Here is a 20,853-nt window from a genome sequence, read left to right on the forward strand (position 1 = left end):
AACTAAAGTCTAGATAACTAAAGTCTAGATAAGTAAAGTCTAGATAAGTAAAGTCTAGATAACTAAAGTCTAGATAACTAAAGCCTAGATAACTAAAGTCTAGATAACTAAAGTCTAGATAACCAAAGCCTTTGTCTGTCTTGGGGCTGTCCATTGTGGTTGTCCATCAGTTGTAGGGGTACTGTATATTCATTTTGTATTTGATATTGTACACTTATTGTATATTGTGTTATCATGTTAATTGAAATTCATTTCTCAAAATTGTTATGGTTTTCCTATTTGTAACAATTGTAATGATCTACATTAAATATGCCAAACACCAATCTTTAAGAGAATATCTTTGCTGCAGCTGTGACAATCCATTAGTTTTACATGCAGTATGTTTTATAAGTAATATTATACAGTGCAATGTTTCTCTTTAGAAAAAAGAAACTCCAATTAAGACAGCTAAATCCCATTTAGCCTCCAAGCACTGACTTTACAATGTCTCATTATTTGCTTTTTACTTTGTTTCTGTGTTTATTTTCTGTGATGCTTTTGGTACATATTCACATTATATGCAATTAAATTTGTATAATAGCAAAAACAACCTGCAACATAATACGTCAGCTCATCTAATGTAGTGGAATGAAGGTAGTAGAAGTGGAGGTTTTCATGGGAAGTCGATTCTTTCTCCCTTCTGTCACTTAACCTAGATAACGAGTTTCATTGCCCTGATAACTATAGAGGGAGGCTTAGCTCATTATGGTCCATAATCCAATCTGTGAGCTCCCTGAATTGGAGGTGCAATGGCATATCAATATTGTCCTTGGTAGAGAGAGTGGGTGGAAATGTAACAAAGTGGTGCAGAGAAAATGTTAACAAACTCACTGTGAGGGAGAAGAAATAACATTTCTGGCTGTAAATGAGCACCAGGGAATACAAGGTACAAGCTTGTAGCAATGTTCCCTCTGTACACATTCAGTTTGGATGGTCCACAAAGTTTCCACTGATGCTCTAAAAGTTTGATTGTGATGTTGAATATTCTGAATGTCATTTTAAGTAAAGCTCTGTTGTTAGACATTTAGCATTTAGCAGACTGTGTGAAGCATTGACTTTTTATTGTCCTGTGACATTAATGTTTATGTGTTCATCTCATTTCCCCCTGACTGTCAAGAGCTGGAGGGAACATTCATCAGAGTGAGCAGTTACCAACAGTTCCTGTACAGCCGTATAGCAGAACGTAATCAGTCTTGAGCTGGAAAAGGATGTTTTGTAAACAGATTAAGGTTTATTAAACACAAACATCAAGATTCGCATCGTCTGTGTTCTTGCTATTTGGATGAAAAGATGCCAGATGACATAGCTGTCAAGTGCCCCCGCCCACAACAACAACACCAACACACACACACATATAAACACTCCTCCTGCCAACCACAGGTTGGTAATGGATTATGTTATACTGCTCAATATAACTATATTATTATACAACTGGACCAAAACCATTCAATTAAGCTCCCCAGGTCAAAAGGCTGCTATTTGTTGGACTGAGCTTCCTCTTTATTCTGTTGCAATTTACTAATAGTGTTTTTATTTTTTTGCGGGTTTTTTTATTAGCATTTACTTGCTAATAGGTGATTTAATTGCTCCAAACAAACGATATCTTTCTGAAACACATTTCAGCCCTGCCCGGTGCTCACATCCTTGAACAATGACAAGCTTTCAGAGAGGACGGAATTAAAATTCAAAGGCAAGGCAGTTGACTTTAGTTCCAGGAACTGCTGTGTGAAAAACACTTCACTGATTTTAATCATATTCTTATTTATTTCAGTGTCGAGCTCTGCATGACTTCTCTGAAAGCCAGAGGTGATTTTCACTGTGTTTTCAAAGTGTAACAGCACCATCTAGCAGGTCTCTGTGGGTATTGGCGTTGCTCACTGAAGCCATTAGATATTCACTCTAAAAGCCTTCACAGCACCGCTGGTAGAGCTAACACTTATTTGCAGAATAGGATTTTACTAGAGTGCTTTATCTCCCTGTCTGTTACACGCGGGGTTAGGATTGCTTACATGTGTCTACACTGTTCAGTTATAAGACCAAGCCAAAGCAGGAGGAATGAGTCAGGGGATATGATTGACATTTGGCATCTTGACATCTTTTCAGCATTTGTCTCAGAAACAGAAACTGAAGTGTAAACAAAATTTGCATTAAAAAACCTCCCATCTTTGAGAGAGATGACCTTGCGATGACCAGTGACTTCTACTAACAAGTCAACTTTATTTCATAGAACGTTTTGCTGGACTACATTTATTGGACAGCTGCAATTAGGTATTAATTACAGACAAAAAAAAAACGCGTGCATATGCAAAACATATGATGAGCTAATTAGATACACAGTATGACACACTGTTAAAAACGTAGACAGAACAGGATGTAGGATGTAATATTATACTCAAGTACAAGCTGCATGTGTGAGTCTCAGCGGTAACAGAAACAGCAGGGACAGGAAGGACTTCTTGCAGCGGGCACTTTTATTTTTGATTACATCAAAATGCAAATGCTGTAACACTTAAATAGATTAAAATGTATATGATGACTACTTATGATGGAATATTAGAGTGGTGTTGAACGGATCAGCGCGAGATACATTGTTGGAGAGTTAGACCACTCTGTCAGTTAAATATGAAGCAGACAGGAGACTTGGCTTAGCATTAAGAGACTCCAGGATGTCACTGCTCCTGCCGAATGAATAGTTACCCCACAGACCCCAAACCAAATTATATAAAGTATATATAAGCTGGTAGTATTTTTTTTTAGCCTTTGGACAGAGCCAGGCTAGCTGTTTGCCCCATGCCTCTAGTCTCTGTGCTAAGCTAAGCTAACTGTCTCCTGGCTGTATCGTCATCTTCAATGGACAGCCATGAGCGTGGTATCAATCTTCTCATCTAACTTTTGACAAGTAACTCATTTACCACATTCCCCAGAATGTCAAACTATTCCTTAAAGTGAAGGATTTGAGGATATTTCATTTTTTCATTTCATCTCGTGGTCTTCATCTCATGCTCAACAATACACTGTACCATATACCCTCATCTCTCTAACTACTTATAACCAAAAGTTAACAAAAGATTAAACTACAAACTGTTCCTGCAACAACACGTAGCAATTTTGTCATGTCTTCTGTTAATACAAGGACTTAACTCTTTACTCTGTAATGTGTTGCTGTTATTGTTTTATAGTATGTAATAAATCAACATGCATTAACTCAATCAGATTTTATCTATATTGGTTGAACCTGGTTAAATAAAGGTTAAATCGATTTTAAAAAGATTTTCTTCATAGATTTACATTCCTTTTCAAAGTTAAGATGTGGATGTCTTTGTGTTTCACAAGAAAAGCAACATCCACACAGTGCCCCTTAGTCCACGACATCAATAGTTCTGGGATCCTCTCCCTCACATCGCTCTAATGAAGCCATTTATATTAGTGACAAATGTGATACTCCTCCTTTCTTTCTTCCTGTCTCTTTTATCAACTCCACTTGCGGCTAGTGTTCAGTATGTGTGTGAGACCATCATTAAAAATGCATGCAATCTCTCCAAACAGTGTCCCGACAAGCCACTCATGCTCATCGGATATCAGTCATTAAAATTTAGCGAAGAGGGCAAAGCGTGGCCTTACGTATGGTATCAGGTTTCTCATTCAGGCAGTGAATGAATTTTTCAAAGTCCTATTACCTCTACAGGCATCACTGCTGATGTCTCAAGGCTGTGCACTCTGACACTGCCGTTGTTTGTCTCTGCTGGTATTGTCGTAAGGCGTGACAAAAGCCGAATCAACAATAACAACATGAGTCTCACGGTGGCTATACTGATTCATTTGCTACTGCTTGTTGTCAAGGCTAATTCAAAAAAAGGTGAGTTGCTATTTGTTATCTCGATGGAGCAAAGCTTAAATTTGATGGAAGTGCTTTATCTTGCAGGTACTGTATATACAGAAAAAAAGTTGGGCCTCAATTGTTCAATGTCAGCTTGTAATGCACTTTTAGGGGTTGTATCAGGTTGCTAGAAAAGAAATAAGTCAAGAAAATAAGTAAGCAAGGAAAGAGCCATGAATCGTATTCAGACTATTTTTCTCCTGAGCTGAAATTCAACTTTATTGTCATTACAAGGTGTCAAATGTGGAGGAATCCTCTCTGCACCATCTGGCAATATCTCCAGTCCAAACTTCCCAGGCCTGTATCCCTACAGCATTGACTGCTCCTGGCTTATTGTTGTGGCAGAGGGCTCCTCCGTCCTCCTGACCTTTCACCACTTTGAGCTGGAGTACCATGCCAACTGTGCTTACGACTACATCAAGATCTACAATGGCATATCTGAAGACGAGGGGAACCTCCTTGGGACATTTTGTGGTGACATCTCCCCTCCACAGTTCACCTCTTCTTGGAATGTCATGTCCATCCTCTTCCATTCAGACCGCCATGTGGCCTACGGGGGCTTCAGCGTTGGCTACAGGAAAGGTAACTCGTTATAGTTGATGCAATATGACAGCGATCAGTGGGCCAACTGCTCAAAACCTGGGTTGACTTTTTCTGGCACTACCATAATTCATGGAATTTAGATAAATCTTCTTGACCTTAAACTCACAGGAGCACTTAATTTCACCAAAACATTATACAGAAGGCTCACTGAGGCTCTGTGAGGCTGTGAGCTAAATGCTCACATCAACAAATGATCATGCTCACAATGATAATGCTATCATAATAATGTTTAGCCAGTATAATTTACCATGTTCATCATCTGAGCTTAGTGTGTTAACATGTAACTTTCACTCAAAAAGCAAAATTTGCCCCAAAGATGGTGCTAGATGAAAGGCCAGGGGATTTAAGTTATTGCGGTTCATCCTCCGGGGACGATGAATGTCTGTATCAAATTTGACAGCTTATATTAGCTTAGATTAAATATTTGTTGAGGTATTTCACTAAAAAAAACATATTGGTGCTGAAGTAAAAGTCAGTGGATCACCAAAGTCATTAGAATGTATCTTTCAAGGACCTTCAATATCTTTGCAATCTTTACAACCCTCTCTAGAGGTCATTGTACTCCCAAACTGTCGTCTGTAGCGTTAATCTTTTTCAAAAAGAAAAATGTAAGGTGCATATAGTTTTCCTTCTATTTTTTCTAGATATGTGCGGTGGGGTCTTAACTGGCCTATCAGGTGTGATCTCCAGTCCGGGCTACCCTCAGGAGTACAGCAACAATGCCGACTGCTCTTGGGCCATCCACATGTCCAATACCAGTGTGGTCACCTTGGTCTTCTTGGACTTCCAGCTGGAAAACAACGAGGGATGTAATTTTGACTTTGTCGCCTTGTTTGATGGCCCGACAGTCACTCATCGCCACCTGGGTAACTACTGCGGTGCAGACAAACCCCCCAACATAGTCACCACGTCCAACCATCTTCTGGTGATCTTCAAGTCCGACTTCAACATTGGTGGACGTGGGTTCAAGGCCTACTATTACTCAGGTTGGAAAGTTTGTTGTGTTTATTTGTATTCCAAATATAAACTTTTCACCCCAGTATGCAATAGGCCTATGAAGTGCTTTCAGTATATAACCCCCTTTGCCTTGTTTTTTTGGGGTAGCTGCAGGAATTGTAAATGAAAAAGGATGTGATATACTATTATTCTGTCAGACATTTGGGTTCGCGTAAAGCAACATTCACAGAAATCCTATTTATTTGCCTATACAGAGCAGAAAAGCTACAACAAATCAGGGGGGAAAAAACACATTACATCATACTGGAAGTTTGAAACAAGGCACACATAAAGACCTAGAACATGACACAAAAGAACCTGTCATCTGATGAAATGAAAATTAAACACCTCTGCTACAATGAAAAGCACTATCTCTGAATAGAGCAGAGCTCATCAACGGTCTCACACCATCCCTACCACGAACAAGAAAAAGTCCCCAAAGTAAAAGTCCTTGAGTGTTCTTGCCGCAGCACAGACTTGAATCAAATCGAAACACTGCAGGATAACTTTTGGAAAGCCGATCACAGACTGTCCCCATTTCACCTTGTCGAGCATAAACCAATTGGTAAGAGGGTGAAAATGCTGCATTTTTTTTTTTTTTTTTGCAAAGAGTTATATGAGAAGACTGATAGTACTCTCACAAATCAGAGTAGTATTGATCTTCTCAATAAAGTCTCAGGCAGAAAACAAATCAGCATTTTCTCATAAAATGTGGAACTATTCCTTAAACTGTAAAGGAGTAATCTTATTTCGCCAATAATACTTCTATAAACAGAAACTTGTACTTTCTGTAGTGTCACTCATATCAAACGAATGCAGCAATCTAAAATGATCCTCACTGAATGACTCCAATATAAATAAAGTTGACAAACTTTTTCTGATCAACTGTGCTTTAAAAGGTGAATGCCAGCAGGTCCTGTCAGCTGTAAATGGCAACTTCAGCAGCCCGCATTTCCCAAACATCTACCCAAACAACATCAACTGCCACTGGAGCGTCACTCTAGCAGCTGGGTACCGCATCAAACTCTTTTTCCCCGTCATGGACTTGGAAGACCGCAACAGTCTGTCAGACCAGTGTGACTATGACTATGTCGCCGTTTACGATGGTGACAGTCAGACAGACGCCCTGCTGGGCCGCTGGTGTGGCAGGGAGCAACCCCCCTTTCTCGTCTCAAAGGGCAACAAGTTGCTGGTGGTCCTCTGTGCAGACAGAAATGAGGCTCATAGAGGGTTCACTGCTTCTTATCTTGGAGGTACATGTTCCCTATGTGGTTGATTCTACTTATACTGTGTGCACTGTAGGTTTAAGCCATTCAACCCCTTTTGCTTACAATGTTCAGTCTAAATATCAAACTCTTCGTGCAAAAAAAATACTAAACACTGTGTCGTCTTCCCCCCTCAAATCAAGTGGTACCTGTAAAGGTTAGCTGCACAAGATCAGAATTCACCATATTGATACCACAGCAGTCCTTACCTCACCTGGACCGTGAGAGCATCTACCTGGGAAACAAAACCTGTGCAGCCCAGCTGACAGCCACCTCATATAAGATACTTGCTCAGTTTGTCAACTGTGGTACTGCTGGCCAGGTGACTAGCCACAGTCTCATATCACTTACTGGTACATCATAATAGGCAACGATTTACCATACTTTGTGTTAAAGATGTTGTGACTAGACTTCTGTTAATGCTGAAACACCTGATCCCTTGCAGAAACACCGGAACATCACAGTGCTGGTAAACAAACTCTACATCGATTTCTCTGATGGGAAGCAGCAGAATGTGCAAGAGTATAAAGTGCAGTGTGACGCCCTGCGGAAGATAGCGTCAGTGTCAATCATCTCGGCAGAGGAGCGACGTCTCGAGGAGCAGGCCCAGCAAACTGACAATGACAGCAGTGACGATGCAGGGGGTCCGGAAGCTGTGCCTCATGACCTGAGCGACATCGTTTTCATCAGCATCTGTGTTTTGGCTGTTATTCTCATGGTGATAGCTATTGTTTGGCTGGTGCTGCTTTAGAATTATATGCACAGTTATACATATGGTCTTAACAAAGGACTCGAAAGCTTACGTCGTCTTATTTTCAATTATATTTTGTATAAAAATGTTCACCAACAGTATAAAAACAGATCAACAAAAAAAAAACGGAATGATTCCAGTATAAAGGGATGACATTATCATGACCACCAACAATAAAGTACTTCTTTTTACATGCATTTATAAAACATCGTAAGGCTGCTAATGTGCCATAAAGTGTAAAAATATTTTGTATCCCCTTTACAGAAAATAAAGAAAATTTGTAAAGTTTTAACAAATTTCAAGTATAAAAACAGAAGTCTTCAGTTATTTCTTGTATTTAGAAACCAGCTGGTTGACTGATATTGTGTTGTCCTTCACTTGAGTCCGGATATCAGGGTTGTGTTTGAAGGCAAACACCAGCGCTCTAACAGTCCGTCTGTATGAACTGCTGACTAAGCGGGAGCTCTGGTGAAACACTTCTCTCTCTATGTTGTCTATAAGACCAGAATCCTCCTGTAGGTCAGACAAGAACACACATGCATAAGCAAACAGATATAGGAAAGGATGTCAATGGAATTGCAGCAAACATGATGAATTCTCCATCAATTTATATTCCCAAAATATCACATCCAATGTTATGTCACATCTAAATGAGAGGTGGGATAAAACAGAATGAGTGGAACACATTACATTGGACTTCACTGAGCCGCTCTTTCTCACCTTGACCTCCAGCGCCTCAGACATTAGTCGTCTGGCGTTGCTCCGGAGTCCTTCAGATTGTTTGTCGGAGCGCACTTCAATAGCAGGCTTATTGGAATTCTCCTCAATGAACGTCCTCCAGTCAGTGTAAACCTTCGCAGCCACTGAACTCACCTCAGGGTCCAGATGCTTCCGCATTTTGTTGACAGCGTGACCTGAGAGGAGAGGGAGCTTTTCATAATGCGATGAGCCAATTTGTGCAATGTGAATCTGATAAAGGGCTGATGAACTGTCCATTGAACTGAATTGTGTTACGGCCTGAGCAGAGAGATATAAACCATAAATAAAGTACAAACGACTTCACAGTATGCTTTCCACATCTACAGTGTGTCAGCAGCAGTCTACACAGCGATGCATAAGCATTGCTCGTTTTTAACACATCTAAATATGAAGTTTTTCCTCAATCTACCTATTTTGGTGGACTTGAGCACCTCCCTGGATGGGATCTTCTTGCTCAGCTCTGTCAAGGCGGTCAGCAGGTTGTCCTTGCTCTGTTGTGGCAGCTCCAGGATGGACTTGTAGCGCATGATATCCTCGATCACAACCACCCTCTGTAACAGACCAAACACAAGGGCAATGAGTGACTGAAGTAATTGTCTGTCACGGAATAACGTTCATTCACATATGACAGCTCACCCGTAAAGATTCAATGGTTGCCTGTTTGTAAACCTTTTCGTTGCTTTTGGATGTTATAGGTGTTTCCCCTTTGGGCAGCCGCACTACAAACTTGTCCATCCTCAAAATATAAAGTAGCAACTGGTTGGTAGACTGGTTGGTTTTGACGAAACTATAGCTGATGATTAAACAGGTAACACTTAGTTCAATCAAAGCGAATTGGTCGCCAATAACGAAGCTCAGGTCAGAAGGAGTGTCCAGACACCATCAGTGCTAACAGCTGTTAGCTCTATTAGCAGTTAGCTACCTGGTTAACGCTACCGAGATAACTATGATCTCCGAATAAAATACAATGTGTTAAAATCATTGCCCGCTTGGTTCAAGTCATTCGTCCATCCCCCACTAGTTGATAGTTGAATTTAAGACCACAAACGGTCACTAATCTGTTTGGTAAAGCTAGCTAGCTGCAGCTAAATGGCAAACAGCAGGGACCGATGTTGCGTTCAGGTGCTGTCGGAAATAACAGAGTCAACCCAACAAGGTGGGAGCGTAGTCCACATACTACAAAATTCAGCAAATAGGCATCAATCGTATTAATAGATACAGCAAAATACATAAATATTAATACATTAATGAATGCAATTAATAAATACAGGCTGAAGTTGGTTCAACAACTCATAAGAAAAGAGATAAAAGAAGAGGCAGATTTTAAGGAGCTCATTGTAACTTCCATGTGTTGTTCTGCTGCTTTTCACTCAGACTGATATGAACACACACAGTGAATTCTGACTTTTGATTTATCACAACATCGTTTTAATTTAAATGTACTTTATCGGTGAGACCGAATTTAATAGATGTTAAGTTCAACTGTTACTATTTAGTTTGGATCCAACTTGTTGTATTTTTTTTCTCAACCACAAGATGGTGCCATGATATGTAAAGCATACACAGGTGACACTTGACACATGTTATGCATTAATTATTCTGATGAAGTTTGTACCATAATTCTTTAATTTAAAAGATTCAGAAAACTAAATAATAAAATAATGTTGAGGTTCACAATAAAACACTGTTGCTGCAACGTTTGATCTTGAATCACCCAGAGAACCTGATATGTAGAGGGCAGAAAGGAGCACCAACACCTAGTGACAAGTGTCGGTGCTCAAGTAAAAAGTCACTTTACACCAAAGAGTAAAATGTACAAGTGGTACTGTGTTCTGGAAAGTACCGGCCCACTTCAAGCTATATCAGTGATTCACATTTAGAAAGATAAGATGTTAAAGTAGTTCACAACTGTCTGTTTATTATTAAATGACAGCTAAATAATTACCATTGAAAAATGTTTACTATTAAAAATATTCATATGCCTGATAGCGATGATTGTCACCTGTTTGTCATTATTGTTTATTAGCCAATCAGCACCTTATTAACCAGCACCTAAAATACAATTTTTAACATATTTGTAACTTTGTTTGCTTTATTGATCAGCTTCAGTGTTGTTTAAATCACAATTTAAAAAGATACTAGCACTTCTACTTTACATTCACCAAAACACCAAAGATATGTATTTATACTGTATATATTCATTCAGAAAAGCCAATACAGTCAACTTAATTTAGATTATTTATTTGATTCAAATTAGCTAGAGTTCCAGGTGAAAAACACACACGGATATGAAGGCAAATCACTGTCAAAATCTTTTTTTTCTGTAAAAGTACATCTTGCTGATTATAACATAATTGCATAATAAGGTTTTGAATGCAGGACTTTTACTCGTCGTGGATTGTTTCATCAGTATGGTATTAGTACTTTTACTGCTGTGCTTACGCATACATGGAATTTGTCTCCGGTTTCCACTCCGCTCTCAATGTACAAACACAAATTTACAATAAACAAGAAAATATATGTATAAAGAATAAAAAAGGGCAGCAAAAAAGTAGAACGGATGTAGGTATAAACATTTAACAGCTATATACAATATAAGTATAAATATATATCCGAGAGAAAAAGTGTATATATATATATATATATATATATATATATATACATGTGAACATAAACCTATAGACAATGGCATGAATTGTAAGTGGTGGCAGTAGTGCAGTATAACTTATTTATTGTTCATCAGAGTGATGGCCAGTTTGTCCAGTTTGTCAATTTATACACTTAACCAGGAACAAAAGAAAAAACTAAACAAATCTCAGCATAGTTAAAAGAGCATAGGACTCAAAATTAAATAAACTATATATGACATGTAACTCAAACTAATATAGCATAACATTGAAATGAGGCATTTTAAGAAACACAAGTTATTACAAGTCTTATTATTACAAGCCTGCTCAAAATTATGTCTAACAACAACAGTTCCTTTCCAAGAGAAGAAGAAGATATTTTCACACTGGTTATCATTTTCATATCTACTAAATTAGAAGAATCGAGGAGTTTACGAGGCGCACATAAATACAGCACAAGTTTACACTAACAGTCTCGCGTGAGTCCCAGTTCCCGCGAGATAACAGGCCGATTAAATAGGAGGAAGAAGAAGAGTGTGTTGTTTGTTTAGGTTTTCGCTGACAAAATGGGGACTCTTTCCTTCTTTGTCTGCGCGTTGGGACTCTTCGCCTGCACATCAGGATCTGCAGATGTGTTCGACAGCGTCTTGGGAAACACAGCATCTTGCCACAAGTCATGTGAAATGACGTACAGTTTGCACACGTATCCACGGGTGAGTAACGTTACTCCTCTCGAGGAGCAAAGTAATGTCTGCTAGCGTCAGCTAACGTTTGGTATCTTGGGCGAAGCGAAAGTGGGCCCTACAATCACTTTGTTACGTCTTTAGTCTAATGAAATGTTGTTTGTGAAGGGGGGCAGTTGTATGAACGTTGGACGTGAGTCGTCTTTCACGGTTGTTGTTGTTGTTTGTTGTTGTTTGTCGAGGCAATCAACTGGTCCTGTGGTTTGTTTTGTAGGAGGAAGAACTCTATGCCTGTCAGAGAGGCTGCCGTCTGTTCTCCATTTGTCAGTTTGTTCGTGACGGCGACGATCTTAATCAGACGAAATCCGAGTGTGAATCAAGTAAGCTGTGCACCGAACCTTTAACCTATTTGATGCAGTGTCCAGACCTCTATGATGTCGCTTGTTATCCCTGTTTTTAAACATCTCTCACCACCTCAAACCCCCCGCAGCCTGTCGTGAAGCCTACACCCACTTTGATGAGCAGTACGCATGCAACCTGGGCTGTCAGAACCAGCTTCCGTTTGCTGAGCAGCGGCACGAGCAGGTAATACCTGTTTGGTACATACACAGGCCATGCCTGTCAATTATAAGTACACAATGACTCAGTGGTCTGTGTTGATATGCAAACCTCTCAATAAAGAACCGTGTTCTCAGTATTGCTTGTTTTGTTTGTTTTTTTTCTAGCTGGAGGCCATGATGCCTAGGATTCACCTGCTGTACCCCCTGACTCTGGTCAGAGGGTTTTGGGAGGATATGATGAGTCAGGCCCACAGCTTCATCACCTCCACGTGGATCTTCTACCTCCAGGCTGATGATGGCAAAGTTGTCATTTTCCAGGTATTGTACTGAGGAGGAGGAGGAGGAGGAGGGGGGGGGTGTACTAGGCAATCTAATCCAACATACTGTAATGCAAACATCTTGTTACTGTCCAAGTGCAATGAAGAACAATGTTAGATATCCGACTCAGGCCTTCTGTTTAATAGACTGAACCACAAGTCAAGTTTTTCTCCCAGTTTGAAGTGGAAAAAGACTTCGGAGAGGAGCCACAGAAGAGCTGTAAGTCCTCCACTCAGTTTTCTTACAACACAACAATTAAAGTGTCTTTACAAGTATTGCTGAAACAAATGCATTATTTATCAATGTTTAATTTAAGTTTTTACAGAAAATGGAGTACTCTGCTATTTTAGAAGATGACTTAGCCCTTTTTTAGATGGTGTGTATATCTGTGACCAGTTGGTTTATATCGTCAGAGTCTTGGGGGGGGGGGGGGGGGACGGGTTGGGGCTACGGGTTGGGTAGAATAACACTGGAAGAAGAGAGACAAGCTGGTAGTCTTATTGAGAGGGGACGCAATATCATTTAAATGTAGGGATAACACTGGTATATTTTCAGTCAGTCATCCTGAAGACATTCACAAGAGAAGTTGTGTACAAAATTTAAAATGCGAGCTTGTGAAGTAAGCGCAAACCCCGGCTCCATTCTCACCTACGTATGGCCAACCAATCTCGTCGTGAAGTGGATGTCAGATCATAGATTTTAGCTCTTATCCGACATCAGAACGGTTGTGCAGGGAGGGTTCCTCAGTTCAGACAGAGTGCACTGGTGCCTTAAGTGCCACAGACAGACAGACAGACAGACAGACAGACAGACAGACAGACAGACAGACAGACAGATTCCAGCTTTTTTTTTTTTTTTTTTTTTCCCCTTCAAAATCATCAGGGAAGTAAAAAGATTACATGTGCGTGCATGTAAAATAAGTTTTATTTCTCATTTTCAAGTTCCCGGATTGAGCCCAGTTTACAAAGAATACCATCGCACTTTAATCCAGGAGAGGGACAGAGATATGACCCGGGACAGCAGCTATGATGACTACAACCTCTTCAACTGTCTCTCCAGGTTTGTAACACATTCAACCACACTGTCAAGGGGGTTACACTGTTGACTTGATTCGTAGAGCATGACATTAACAGAACCAGTCAGGCAAGTTGCTCATATTTGCGTGTGTCTCCTCAGGAACCCGTGGCTACCAGGGTGGATCCTAACCACAACTCTGGTCCTGTCTGTGCTGGTCCTGATCTGGATCTGCTGTGCCACGGTGGCAACTGCTGTTGACCAGTATATTCCTGCTGAGGTAAGTTCTGTGCCCCCCCCCCCATTGTAGTTATGTTCAAGGTTGTGATTATCTTTAGTTTTTGAGTATTTATGTTGGTAATGTCAAAGCCAAAACAATATTTAAATAGTTTCCTCTTCTTTTTCATTCAGAAATTGAGCATCTATGGTGACCGGGAGAACGGAATGGAGCAGAAACTGACTCCATACCCAGCATCCTCCCTGCTGATCATTACCTCCAAAGGGCCAGAGGTAGAGGCCGGGCCGCTCCCTTCCAAAGTCAACCTGAGCCAGTCCGATGTCTAGAGGCCAAAGCCGTAGCAGAGAAGGGATTTCCTCTTTTTATGAATAATATTTGGTTGATTTTTATCCTCTGGCTCCAGACCTGTGCTTCTCTTGGGCTAAACAGGAGCAACTACTTGCAGAAGATTTTGTATAACTGATGTAATGTCTCGTCTCCCTTTTGATGCTTTTAAAATTGAAGTGATGAAAGGGTATTTTTCTGTATATTGGTATAATTGAGGCATTAAAGTAATCGGCAGTACATGTAATATGTTTTGGGATTTTTCTTCAATTTCAAAGTGTGCATTAGCTCTCTTGGTGTGCTTATTTTATTGAATGGTTAAATGAAATGTTTGACTTGAAGTGATTTTAACCCAAATGCTCTTTTTGTCATATAGATTGTGCTAATATGCTCTCTGTACGTTCTCATGTTTCTACTGCAATGATTTACAGAAGTTGGATTTTACAATAAAATTCTATGCTCCTCATCTCAATTAATAGTGACGGTACACACGGTAACACCTACTGTCCTGCTTCACTGTTTGTTCTCATGATTGATCGGGATTAAAAACAATGGAGGGAAGTTGACATGGGTGAGTTTGTTTTTATTATATACTGTATATACATACTGTAGTAACGTGGAGTCTCTGTAAACGCAAGAATGAAGCTGTGGGATTTAAGTAACTATTTTTAAGGGCGTAATTGTTTACGCAAGGCTGCAGATAATCGCACTAGTTTTCTCGTGTGATGAAAGTGACGGTTTTATCACTAATCTTTATTTAAGGGTTATGAAATGTCGAAGCGATTGCATGTGCAGTGATGAATCACAACTTAATTACCACTAGATGTGGAATATGAATGTAATCTGTAAATACAGCTACATTTTTAAATTAGCGCGTTTAGTGTGAATATCTTTATGTGATGTCTGAATTTGCCTGCAACACCCCCTTTTTCTCCCCCTCCTTGTGCTATATATAGTGTTTCTGCGTTGGTATACTCCCTAGCCTCCAGGTTGCTGTGTGGTAATTTGATTTGCGGCAGAACTGCACAGCCTCTACACATCAAAGTCTGTTTACAGGTCTTGGGGAGTACTATTGCACAAATGGAAAAAGCTGGTTAAAGCCTTTTGTGGCTTTAGAGGGAGCAGCGCAAAGTGTGATACATTGCCTCAAGTTATGTCACTTGCGTCAGTTGGGGCTGTGGAGTACAAGTTTGAAAGTTAAAAAAATAAAATATCTGGTCATGTGGAGGGTGAGAAAATACCTTTTTTTAAACTGCCCATCGAGGTTTCAACAATTCCATTAATTCTATTGTTGGACATGGAGTGTTTTGCGAAATTGTGATGCTCCTAGACGGAAGGCCAGGGTTATTAGGTGTTAAACACCTTAAAAAACAAATAAAAATTTTGAAAAATAAAAGAAATAGGAAGCTGTGTTTCTTGTAAGAATGTACCTGTTAAACGGCCAGGATTCTGTTGTCACACACCCTCTGCGTACGGACGTACGGGGGAGGGGAGCGTACACACACACACGGTAGCAGACCTTGGGGGGGCTTTCCCCACCATTGCACAGAGGTTCACACAGAAGGCACCTGCTGAGGTTTGCATTCTGCATTAACCCTTTAGCTGAGCAATATGGTGGAGATGTGAGGTTTGCACAGCTGCCCGCATGATGGGCGCTCTGGAAATACCGAGGCCCAGGCGCCATCCAGTCTCTGCACTCACGATTTATTACTTATGGTCTTTCCCGGTTGCCTTAAGCACCAGCACTTGATCACGTCTCTGCATTTACGGTAGTTACTTATCCCTTTAGGGCTAATTGAAACTTCAGTTGGGGTCATAGGACCACGTCTGCATTCCTGCATTTAGACGCCAGTTACGCAAATGGGTACATATAAATAAGAATACCCTGGTATTAATCTTACGCTGGGGAAAAAGGTGTTTTATGTTTTATAATCATGTATTGTTTGGAGTGTCATGTATCTCTGTGTCCTGAAGGCATCAACCAGTGAGCGGGGTGTGTCATGTGTCCTGAGTACCAGCCGATATAATTGTGTTGGCATATACTGCTGACTTGGATAAACAGTACGATCATCCAGGGCTGATACTGTCATAACCCACGGAGGCACCAAGCCCCAGGTATTGTTAGAGAGTATAAGTATTCTCGGTCTTCAAGGAAAAGGGTTGAGTCGGGGGAGAAGCCCACCAGGTTAGAACCTGCGCTGGGTTCATCTTTAAACTTTTTTCACCGGACAATTGAACACAGCCTGCTCAGCTGAGGGCACAAGAGGTTTTTAAAATACTTTGTTGATTTTTATATTTTCCTGTTGATCACTTTTTCTCTGTATTTGAACCAAGAGAATATACTTTGAATTGGACAAAAATAAATAAGTAACGATTTAGCTTTTTCCGACCGACTCTTTTTTTTCTTCATCCGTTTTGGAAAACCTGCAGAGGAGAGGTCTCCTCCGATTAGGGGACCACTCAGCCCCTGTGGTAAGTCTGTAGCGATCTCAGCACGGCACACAACTGATTGCATACTTTATGCGCACACACATCTACATATACTCACGCCAGTTTTCTATAGTGAAGAGAGACCCGGAGAAGTCCCGCTTGATTTTGAAAGAGCTTTACATCTGTTGAGCTCTGAGCAGGGACGGATACATTTAAATTTAATATAAAATAAATAAATTCAATGAAATAATTTATAAGACCGACGGCTATTCGAGCGACCGATTATACTGTTTAGTACATCACTGTTTGGCGATTCGGAAAAGAAAGCAAACGAGCTATCGATACTGGGCTCGTGTTGGCGATTTATTACCATTTAGGGCAAATCAGCTACCGGTCCGAGGTTCTCTTAAGCGGAGGCATTGAGGCAAATCAGGGAGGGGTGAGCTACATTAGGCCAGGTGAGTGATTCACATAGAGAGAGAACTGAACTTCGCCTCTCTCCCCCTTCTCGCAGCCTCTCGTTGCAATCAGGGGCGCTCACAGGGAGTGACCGGACAGCGGGGCACAAGTGCCGTGGATCCGTGGTCACTCCGACGGCAGCTCGGGTCTGTCTGTCGCCGGCAAGGGTCCTCTCAGTTCACGCATCCACAGCTGAGGGCCCCTTGTTCCACTTTTGTTCATTTCAAACAAAAGGCCTCTTATTTATTTATTACTTTTTCTTTCTTGATAAATTAAAACATTTTGATAAGAGATCATTTTGAATAAATTAAATAAAAAATATTTTTTAATAAAAAATAAAAAAATTAAAATAATTTTTTTTATTGATTAAAAATTCAAAATTAAGAAAGCGTGCGGGGGCACCGCGCACTACACTATTAACAGTCCTTCAGAAATATGCAACAAAAGAACAACAAATGAACATAAACCTTGCACAGGGTCTCTCTATAAAGATTAGGTAATAAGGCAACCACCTTTAGATTACCATGTTGTTGGCATTGAGCCTCAGTTCAGCCTATTCCATATAAAATTCTCAACTAAAAATCAGCTAGACTGTGTCTCCAAACAACAAAACGTCAAGCAAGGAAGTGGACTATAAATAATACTCAACTTTATTTATAAAAATTCACGCCACCTGTATCCAAGAAAAGGTGTTTACAGTTCACCAGCGTGAATCATCTCGGGAAAAATAATTGTTAATTTGAGCCTAAATGTTACCGGTTAGCCGACATGCTCGAGCCGCTCTCCGCGGCATGCTGCATGGTGGCATACCTCAGTAGCTGTTCAACAAGTCCATGTCCTCCGCAGACAGAGCTGATGAAGACAAACGTTTTGGTGGAGGACTTCGATGGGAACTGTCCGGCTTTCCTGACTGACGCTGCCTTTTTTTGATATTGTCCCAGGAAGGCTTCCCTTCGTGACTTCTGGCGGGAGGATTCTGTTTCACTGGTACGTGACTGTTTGCTGCAGGTCTGAAGAAATGCAGTCTCTCCCTCTCGGCCTCCTTCTCGCTCTCACATACCAAAGGTGCAGCATTCAGTACTTCTCTGACAAACTTCTGCCTGCCAACTAGAGAACAAAAACACTTACGATATAATCATAGTCATTAGTCATGATCTTGTCTTTTATAAATAGCAAAGCAAAATGTGAATGAGACGCAAAAATTATCTTACAAAAGCGAAGTGCTGATGTTCTGGATTCATCAATTTTCTTCTGCTTTGGCATTTGTGAGCTATTTGTTTCCCACTGGTTTACAACCTGAAAAGGAAACATTTATTTACGAGATGTCGCAACATTTAGCCCAAATTAAACTACATTGCTTGCATCACAGAAACACGTCTACTATTACCGACGTCTGAAAACATTTACCTGCTCTGCCCAACCTTCTGTTTTACATCTCGAGTGATCAAAGGTGTCCAGCGGTTTCTCGGAATGAATGAGCCCCAACAGGTCCCACATGGTTGTCTTCAGTCCAGCGCCAAGCTGGAGATAAGAAATGCATTTAGACATCAGCGTCACAATATAGCTGCAGCCAAGTGTTTACACGCACAACCATTACCCTTGTACCTTCAAACTGGTCCCAGATGCGTCAAGATTTTCAAGTTTTGGGAGGCATGTGAGGTATCTCAGAGCCTTCACTGAGATAGGGTTGTCTGTACAAGAAACAGAGTAATGATGGATGTCAACAACTACATTCTTAGATCTGGAGGTGGTGGTATTTGCGGTGCCACTAAAATGTGACTGTGGGTACTAACAGGAAACATCAAGTAGCTGAAGACAGTGCAGTCCCTTCCTCAGCATCCGGATAGGTGCGGTCAATCTTTGCAGGCCGACATCCGACAGACCGTTACCACCAATGAAAAGCTGGATTAGGTTGCTGACGAAGAAGAAGAGGCAGATGTGTTAGTTAACATTGGCCCTTAACAATTGTCCACATCGCGTCATCGGGACTAAGAAATCAGTCAGTACCTGGCCAATGAGCTGGATGTTAGGTGATGGAATATCTCGTGATCGTCACCCAGTCTGCAGCCAAACAGGTCTAAAGACTTCAAACTGTGAAATGTTTTTATTTCACCCATCCTCTCATGCAAGAGTGGAAATCTGCAGAAATGAAACAAGAGATTATATTGCTGTCTCTGGGAAGTACAACTTGGGAGGCTAACATGTGTTGGCACTTCACCTATTTCTGAGACAGAGGGACCCAAGCACCATCTCCCCATATGCGTCACCGAACAGCTGCAGGGCTTTTGGAGAAACGTCTGCGTTTAAAAACACACGGTTCTCCTCTGCTGCTGAGAAAAGCCTGTCCCCTATCTGCTCGGGGAAGCCCACCAGAGAGTCCACGTGGTGGATGTTGTCCGCCACGAACAACAGGGCGATGTCAAAGAGAGACTTGGTGGTGTATCTCAGACTGCCCGCTGCGTTGTAGGTGAATATGAAGTGCTCTTTCCTCAGCACAAACGGGTTTGTCCTTCTGCACGACGACACTGGCTTCGGCTGCGCCAGGACGATGTCACCGACGCGGCGAAGGCTGCCTCTTTCTCGGACATAAATGGCGCTATTGTCCATGCTAAAGGTCGCACTTTTTACTGTCCCTGTGGGAAGGACAGAACTCTTTCAAGTCATGCACGTTTAGACGGCGGAAGCGTTAAAAACAAAACACTCCAGGTGACGTTAGCTCGCTAGTTAGCTAATCCATGGTCGTTGACTGAGCTAAAGCTGAGACCTAACGGACTCCCGAGTCTTAAAATACTCTTTTGTTGTTTAGCTGTTATCGTGTCTCATATTAATTCGCTTGTAACGCACAGTTTTAACTTGTTGCAGCCAGAGCCGTCTGATGAGAGCTATATCATCTTCGTTCACTTCTTCTACTTCTACGAATACTTCTTCTTCTTCTTTTGTTTTTAATGGCGGTTGGCAAACAGGTTTTTGGTGCATTACCGCCACCCACTAATCTGGAGTGTGAAGACTAAAGATCTGTACTCTCTCTGATCCGACAACAAAACAAAGAAAACGAAATAATTAAACAAACAAAAGGAAACTAATGAAGCAAAAATAAATAAAACTTATTTCTCATATTCTCTACATTAGTCTGATTGACCCTAAATACTCTAGAAGAGGTTTCCAACGTTTGTCACTGGAATCTTTCTTTAGTACATTTGCTGATATTTTCCTCTCCAGTCTCTCTAAATCCATTTTGTATTCTTCTCTCGCTGGATCATACTTCTGACAAAACAATAAAAGATGGTCCAGAGTTTCAGACAGTCCATTATTATGCTGTCATATAACATAGAGGGAACTGTTAAAACCAGTAAGACCATTCCTTAGTCTTAATCCTCTTTCGTGTTTCGTCCACTAGTTTTCGCACTCCCAACCAAGGGTTTATTATAAAGACATATCTTCCTTCACTCCCTTTATTCCATTCATTCTGCCATATCTTTTTGATAAATCCCTTAATCCCCCCTTTACCTTCTGACTACATTCATGTTATTACTCTCACTCTTCAAAGCCCTTTTTGCTGCTTTATCCGCCTTCTCATTCCCATCAACTCCAACGACATCAAGGACCCACACAAAATAAACAGACAGCAGCATTTAATGAATTCTGAATAATGATTGTAGTATTTCAAACAATGAATCCTCTCTACTCCTGGAGTTGCAAAATATCAAATGCTCATCAATGCTGCACATGAATCCTTATTTCTACCTGCAATGCTGCCACAGATGTTGTTTTAAAAGCCCCACCTATCCTTAATGCTTGTGCTTGTATTGCATTCAGTTTTCCCAACAAGGATTAGATGCCGACCTTTATGCCACACTACCGTAATCCAGAACTGATCTTATCAAGCTGACAGGTCGGCTTTGAATGATAC

General features: G+C 40.8%; 4 protein-coding genes across 5 annotated transcripts; 2 read left to right on the forward strand and 2 right to left on the reverse strand.

Moving 5' to 3' along the window:
- Positions 1 to 4,146: 4,146 nt before the first annotated feature.
- cdcp2 (CUB domain containing protein 2) lies at positions 4,147 to 7,531 on the forward strand (the record flags this gene model as incomplete). Its single annotated transcript, XM_031865406.1, has 5 exons — positions 4,147 to 4,498; positions 5,164 to 5,505; positions 6,415 to 6,768; positions 6,924 to 7,102; positions 7,226 to 7,531. Coding segments are annotated over 5 exons (1,533 nt in total), but the record flags the coding sequence as incomplete, so codon positions are not given.
- Positions 7,217 to 9,386, reverse strand: tceanc2 (transcription elongation factor A (SII) N-terminal and central domain containing 2). Its single transcript, XM_031865407.1, has 4 exons — positions 8,927 to 9,386; positions 8,700 to 8,841; positions 8,252 to 8,445; positions 7,217 to 8,044 (listed from the first exon to the last, which is right to left on the reverse strand). Exons 1-4 carry the CDS (start codon positions 9,023 to 9,025, stop codon positions 7,856 to 7,858), a joined length of 624 nt encoding a protein of 207 aa, XP_031721267.1. The 5' UTR covers positions 9,026 to 9,386; the 3' UTR covers positions 7,217 to 7,855.
- Positions 9,387 to 11,411: 2,025 nt separating this feature from the next.
- On the forward strand, positions 11,412 to 14,620 carry tmem59 (transmembrane protein 59). Of its 2 annotated transcripts, none has more exons than XM_031864893.1 (8): positions 11,412 to 11,630; positions 11,875 to 11,980; positions 12,091 to 12,185; positions 12,326 to 12,478; positions 12,625 to 12,697; positions 13,420 to 13,537; positions 13,655 to 13,772; positions 13,904 to 14,620. In XM_031864893.1, exons 1-8 carry the CDS (start codon positions 11,484 to 11,486, stop codon positions 14,054 to 14,056), a joined length of 963 nt encoding a protein of 320 aa, XP_031720753.1. In that variant the 5' UTR covers positions 11,412 to 11,483; the 3' UTR covers positions 14,057 to 14,620. The 2 variants fall into 2 exon arrangements, with proteins under 2 accessions (XP_031720753.1, XP_031720754.1); XM_031864894.1 differs by having other exon boundaries at positions 11,413 to 11,630; positions 12,655 to 12,697.
- A 2,692-nt stretch (positions 14,621 to 17,312) lies between these two features.
- On the reverse strand, positions 17,313 to 19,861 carry lrrc42 (leucine rich repeat containing 42). The gene is made up of 7 exons (XM_031865403.1): positions 19,162 to 19,861; positions 18,951 to 19,082; positions 18,737 to 18,858; positions 18,549 to 18,634; positions 18,351 to 18,464; positions 18,155 to 18,239; positions 17,313 to 18,050 (listed from the first exon to the last, which is right to left on the reverse strand). The coding sequence occupies exons 1-7, from the start codon at positions 19,548 to 19,550 to the stop codon at positions 17,755 to 17,757; spliced, it is 1,224 nt and encodes a 407-aa protein (XP_031721263.1). The 5' UTR covers positions 19,551 to 19,861; the 3' UTR covers positions 17,313 to 17,754.
- Between the last annotated feature and the right edge of the window lie 992 nt (positions 19,862 to 20,853).

The sequence above is a fragment of the Anarrhichthys ocellatus genome, unplaced genomic scaffold, assembly GCF_004355925.1.
Source record: "Anarrhichthys ocellatus isolate YVR2014 unplaced genomic scaffold, GSC_Weel_1.0 scaffold32, whole genome shotgun sequence".
In the NCBI taxonomy this organism is placed as follows: Eukaryota; Metazoa; Chordata; class Actinopteri; order Perciformes; family Anarhichadidae; genus Anarrhichthys; species Anarrhichthys ocellatus.

What these genes read in the sequence shown, in the direction of transcription:
- tceanc2 (XM_031865407.1), bottom strand. Translation starts at nt 9,025, where the DNA reads ATGGACAAGTTTGTAGTGCGGCTGCCCAAAGGGGAAACACCTATAACA. An exon ending in CAACCATTGAATCTTTACGG is followed by an intron (nt 8,842 to 8,926) that starts GTGAGCTGTCAT and finishes GGTCTGTTACAG; the next exon opens with AGGGTGGTTGTGATCGAGGA. An exon ending in GCTCAAGTCCACCAAAATAG is followed by an intron (nt 8,446 to 8,699) that starts GTAGATTGAGGA and finishes CTCTCCTCTCAG; the next exon opens with GTCACGCTGTCAACAAAATG.
- tmem59 (XM_031864893.1), top strand. Translation starts at nt 11,484, where the DNA reads ATGGGGACTCTTTCCTTCTTTGTCTGCGCGTTGGGACTCTTCGCCTGC. An exon ending in CTGAGCAGCGGCACGAGCAG is followed by an intron (nt 12,186 to 12,325) that starts GTAATACCTGTT and finishes TTTTTTTTCTAG; the next exon opens with CTGGAGGCCATGATGCCTAG. An exon ending in AGAGGAGCCACAGAAGAGCT is followed by an intron (nt 12,698 to 13,419) that starts GTAAGTCCTCCA and finishes CTCATTTTCAAG; the next exon opens with TTCCCGGATTGAGCCCAGTT.
- lrrc42 (XM_031865403.1), bottom strand. Translation starts at nt 19,550, where the DNA reads ATGGACAATAGCGCCATTTATGTCCGAGAAAGAGGCAGCCTTCGCCGC. An exon ending in CAGAAGGTTGGGCAGAGCAG is followed by an intron (nt 18,240 to 18,350) that starts GTAAATGTTTTC and finishes TTTCCTTTTCAG; the next exon opens with GTTGTAAACCAGTGGGAAAC. An exon ending in AACATCAGCACTTCGCTTTT is followed by an intron (nt 18,051 to 18,154) that starts GTAAGATAATTT and finishes TTTGTTCTCTAG; the next exon opens with TTGGCAGGCAGAAGTTTGTC.